General features: G+C 26.5%; 2 protein-coding genes across 2 annotated transcripts in view; one reads left to right on the top strand and one right to left on the bottom strand.

Moving 5' to 3' along the window:
• Window positions 1-98: 98 nt before the first annotated feature.
• Window positions 99-2354, bottom strand: LOC105624268 (60S acidic ribosomal protein P1). Its single transcript, XM_012205631.1, has 4 exons — window positions 2174-2354; window positions 1476-1626; window positions 626-727; window positions 99-193 (listed from the first exon to the last, which is right to left on the bottom strand). The coding sequence occupies exons 1-4, from the start codon at window positions 2243-2245 to the stop codon at window positions 180-182; spliced, it is 339 nt and encodes a 112-aa protein (XP_012061021.1). The 5' UTR covers window positions 2246-2354; the 3' UTR covers window positions 99-179.
• Window positions 2355-3534: 1180 nt separating this feature from the next.
• LOC105624257 (PRKCA-binding protein) overlaps window positions 3535-5420 on the top strand; it is a 7623-nt gene continuing 5737 nt past the window's right edge. The window contains exons 1-3 of the mRNA XM_012205620.1: window positions 3535-3590; window positions 4027-4083; window positions 5095-5411. Coding sequence (XP_012061010.1) covers window positions 3535-3590; window positions 4027-4083; window positions 5095-5411 — 430 coding nt within the window. The remainder of the gene's footprint in view (window positions 3591-4026; window positions 4084-5094; window positions 5412-5420) is intronic.

Raw genomic sequence — 5420 nt, 5'->3', positions numbered from 1 at the left:
TTCATACATTATGCATATACAAATAAAAGAAAGAAAAATAGAACTAACTCTTATTCGCTTTTCTATGATTGGGAAAAAAGTATACATTTTTTTTATCTAAAATGTTTCATTATTTATATTATGTGTACAATGTAACTGTACAAAACTGTAAAAGGAATGGACCAACGCGATCCCTGATCCTAGTCGAATAGACCTGTAATTAAATAATAGATTGCAATTAAAATAGAACTAGTTATATCCATTGAACAGGATGATTAATTTTTATTGTATTCTCATTTTTTAAATATTGTCATCATGTATACTCTGTAGCTAATACATGCTATATTAATCACTGAATATTTGTATTTTCTTTCAGGCAAAATTTCATTTTTTTTTTTTATAAAGTCTGGTAAAAATCAATATTTATAGATTTGGCGGAAAATATCGGTAAAACTGTTCTATCAAAAGTAATAAAACAAATTTAGAAAACTTTATTAACAATATTTTTCAGTATCCTATTATCATTATTCTATTTTAGTATCAATTGTTTTCAAATTTTTAAGTTTCATTCAAAATAAAAAATGATAATAGATTGGGAATTTAATTACTTTCTTGAGATTTAAATAATATAAATTTGATAAATTACCAAAGCCCATATCATCATCTGATTCTTCTTCTGGTTCTTCCTTCTTCTTTTCTTCTTTAGTTGGAGCAGCTTCTGTGCTAACAGGCGCCGCTGCAGCTGGAGCTTTAAAAGAACAAAATAAAAATATTTTTCATACAGAAATAATAATTAAAAAGATTATATTTGCCTGAATAAATCAGTCAAAAAAATAAAAATTTATATCATATTATATATGATATTCTAACACAATTTTTTTATATTTTTAATAAAAAATTATTGTTAACAAAACTTTCAAGATTATATTTTTATTGATAAAATCAGAAAGTTCGTTATCAGTTTCCTTTGACCTCTTTTGCTGACCGAGCTAACAATTTAAAGCTAGATCGGTGGATGAAGAGGTTAAAATTTGTAAGTCTTCCATAACTTATTAAGCATAAAATTCTTTCAAATTTATTTTTAATTGCTGCAATTACTGATATCAAGCTTTATTGATATCAAGATATAATCTCATGTTTTTTTTAACATTTTTTTTATTAATAGCAATTTGAATTTCTGTGATTCTAATGATATCCAAGCAATAGACATATTTGAGCTTTTAACAATTGAGCAAGAATTTTGCAAAGCTTGATGGAAATAAATCAAAAGTTATTGCATTGAAAAGAACAAATTCAGAATCAAAACATGTGTTTCACGTATAAATTTGTTTATCAAATACATCTTAATTACTTGGTAATTGTATTTATTTAATAACTTTATGAATATATAATTTACACACTACTGTAGAAACTCACATAAACATTTGTATTTGTATTGGTTAAAAAAGGATTTGCATCTTAATTATTTATTCTCAATAAAAAAGTACATATATTACCTGCTCCTACAGGTGCGGCTCCAACACCGGATCCGATGTTGGTAATTAATTCCTTAACATTTATGCCTTCTAAAGCTTTAGCGAAAAGTCCAGGCCAATAAGATTCAACATTTACATTGGCTGCTTTTAAAATTGTTTGTATTTTTTCGCCCTGTGAAATTGAAATATAATAATTCAAGAGAACATATTAATAATAAATTACATTTATTTTTCATTTTCTGTCTGGAGTCAACTTTCATATTTTATGAATGAAGATAAAAAAAGGAGTTTGAAATATATAATTCTTTATTTCGAAAGTTCATAAAAACACTAATCATTAAAATTTAAGACTGAATTTAAACTGGGTTTGATTTTGACGTTGGCGTTTCTCTCTCTGTTTATTTTATATCTAAGGATCGATAAAAACAGAATAAATGCTTAAAGCGCATAAAAATCCAAACTTTACGCACCCTTAAGCTTTAATTTTATCAATATATTTTTAATATAAATGAATACGTATTGAGAATTCAGTAACAGAGAGGTTAGTAGACACAATTGAAACAATTCTGTCAAAAGGGGATATAATACAGATGATAAAATTATTTAATAAAAACGTAAAACATAAAAACGTTAATGAAATACCGATAATAAAACATACCAATAAAATAAAAAATAACGTAAAAGTGATAAACCCGCGTGACGATATAATTTATACTTACAGTTACGGCGATATCATCGTCAACGAGTATCAACGCAGAGTAAACGCACGCAAGCTCGGCTTCGGTCGTCATTTTCTTTGTTTAGATTTAATTACTGAGAAACGGATGGAACTTAAAATTGGAGTAAGTCGTCGATAAGACCTTAGCCCTACAAGAGAGAACAAACATCCAAGTTCGCAACTTTACCGGAAACGAAAGAGGATTTTACCGGATATGACGTGTGAAATTAACATGGTAACTGATAAGCCGCTATTTCATGTATCGCTTGATAAGACTTTTCAAGCCTATTGATTGGCTGCAGAAATCCGAGAATTTCTCTGTTCCGCAGCCAATCAACAGGCTTGAAAGCCTTGACCGACATATAAAATATCAGGCCAATCATTTCAATGGGTGCGCAATAAGTAGTAAATTTGTTCAATCAAGAGTTCTAAATTTCGGATCTATTAACTCTTAGAGATCGATTCTGTATCTTGAAATGAAGTGAAAATTATAAAAGTGAGCGAATTTATTAGAATACTGATTATTTCATTGGTCAACCTAGTAAATTTGCTTGCTTTTGTAATTTTCATCTTGTTGAAGATACAGAATGGATCCCTAGAACTTATAATGTCAGATTGCACTTTTCTGCACTAACACTTCACAACGAAAAAACCTATGTTAGACTAAAAGATATACAAATTAAGCATTCGTATAATATTTCTTTTGGTTCATAAGTAAATTATTTACAATTAAAAAATTGATTTACATATTTTACGGCTTTATTTTCCCAAATAAACTACCTTTATATAAATACATAAGTTTGAAAATGACCGCGTTTTGCGTTACGATGGAGGCAAGTTTGAGGTATTTTAGAAATCTAGTGACTTTAATTCGCAGTATTAAAGTGTGACAAATTTCCTAACCTCAATAGTTATCAAATTTAACGCTTAATGTCTCCGTTCTTGTAGAACAACGCTTATTGCTGTCAGATTCTTTCATTTCGTGTAAAAACATTGAATAAGATTAATTTTATTGATATTTTATTTATTGATAATTTCGGAGCTGCTATAGCGATACTATATAATTACTACTCTAAATTGATACATACAGTATGTATCAAAATGATTAATCAAATATTCATATCATATATATGTTTACATGTACCGTCGAAATTAAGATAATTCAATAGTAAATTACTAATTAGTATTAAGTGTATTTAAACTAGAATGTAATTAGTTCGCACCAATTTAATATGTATATTAACTGATTTAATGGTATAAAAGGGATCATTGTATAACCCCCATTACATTTACAATGAACTAGATTGAAAAAAGAACGATACATATAAATAACAATCGTCGATATTTCAGATATTAGCGAATATGACTGGCCTGGGCATGGACTTTGAAGATGATTTCTTCTTTGAAGAGGATAAAATGTTGGTTATGTAAAAAATTGTGGATATTAATGTTTATTAGTTATAGTTTATTATACTATATTTGTTATGCTATATTTACAGCCTTAATATGCTTTCTTTTGGTCGTAAAATGCATGCCTGAATGTTACTGTGTGGTGGAAAAGTTTAACAAGTGATTTAATTATTTCAACTACGTTTACAAATACTAGTATGCTTCAAAGTTTGAATACATATCAATTTTGGATAAAGCTTTTATCGCTCTAACCACCATACTATTGGCTAGCATGGAAATACACCAACTGGCTATGATGGAAGATCGCATGTATGCACTGTTCTTGTATTATTTTTATATTATATATTTTTATATATATTTTGGATTATATTGATTTTTTTATATTCTTGTCTTTTTGCGTATCAAATTCAATGTTTTCCTTTTATACTGCTTATTGGGATTTAGGCCAGATATAGAACTGGTCACGCAAGATCAATATATACAGCCACAACTCGTCAATCTGTAAGTTTTGTTATTAAACATTTTATCATGAAAAAAACATTTATATTATCAATTTATTATATTAATATTGCAGGGAACTTGAGTGAAAAACCAAATATAAATGAATTTCTTAATATATGAATCTTCATGGTTTGCATGTAATGCATGTTTATAATGCATATTTATAAGGTGATAAGATATAATTTTTCTAATAATTTAGATTTAAATTATTGGAATGTACTTATCAATAAAAATTGTTGATAAGTACATTTAAATTGTTTGTAAATTATATTTTATTGCCTTATATTATTGACATACAATCATGGAAGTTCATACAGACAGTTTATATTTGATTTATTCTTGAAAATCAAAATATTTTTACTGTTAATTTAATTCAGTAAAAGATTTATCAAAAACGTATAATGATTGTTTTTTTTTTTTTTAAATTGAAAACACTTAAAATTTTATAGTATGAAATTGATATATTATTAAATATTTATATAACTTAAAGCTTATATGTTAATAAATTTACATTGCCTTTGGATATGATTTTTAATATTTTATCATGATAAAAAACAAAAGAAAAGATTTTTTTATATTTTCTGTATTTTCTGTATTATATTTTTTGTATGCACAAAACTATTATGCATCATTAATTTTAACTTTTTATTATGTATATTTAGTTATACTATTTATATAACTTTTTATATGTATATATTATTTATATGCAAAATCATAAAATCAAAAACATGAAATTTTTTCATTTTGATGATTTTCAATATTAATATATATTATACTCTATGTGCATTACTTATTTAATGTTTAATTATGGACCTATTTGAATTTTATAAAATCTGAAATATTAAAATTAAATAAGATACTTATATGAATGAATTAACTAAGTACAAGAAGTATTTATTATGAGGTATTTTGAATATTTAATTTTTTCTAAAAGATTTAAAGTGCTATATATTTATATTTACTCGAAGATCATATTATATATGTTTTTTATAAATTTTCTTTGCATTTCAGGGGCATGACAATTACATCTGGAAATGTCGTAATACAAAAGGATACTAGTAATCTAATCGGTATAAGTATCGGCGGCGGTGCACCACTTTGCCCATGTCTTTATATTGTACAAATTTTCGACAATACACCTGTTGCTGTAGATGGTACCCTTCAAGCAGGAGACGAACTTGTGGCAGTGAATGGAGCATCAGTAAAGGGTAAAACTAAAGTGGAAGTTGCAAAAATGATACAATCCTGCGATTCGCAAGTCAGCATTAATTACAACAAGTTACATGCTGATCCAAAACAAGGTCGTACACTTGACATTGCTTTAAAAAGGTATATAT

The sequence above is a fragment of the Atta cephalotes genome (assembly GCF_000143395.1).
Source record: "Atta cephalotes unplaced genomic scaffold scaffold00003, whole genome shotgun sequence".
Taxonomy (NCBI): Eukaryota; Metazoa; Arthropoda; class Insecta; order Hymenoptera; family Formicidae; genus Atta; species Atta cephalotes.
The sequence above is the reverse complement of the archived record's forward strand: the minus strand, read 5'-3'. Positions and strand labels throughout refer to the sequence as shown.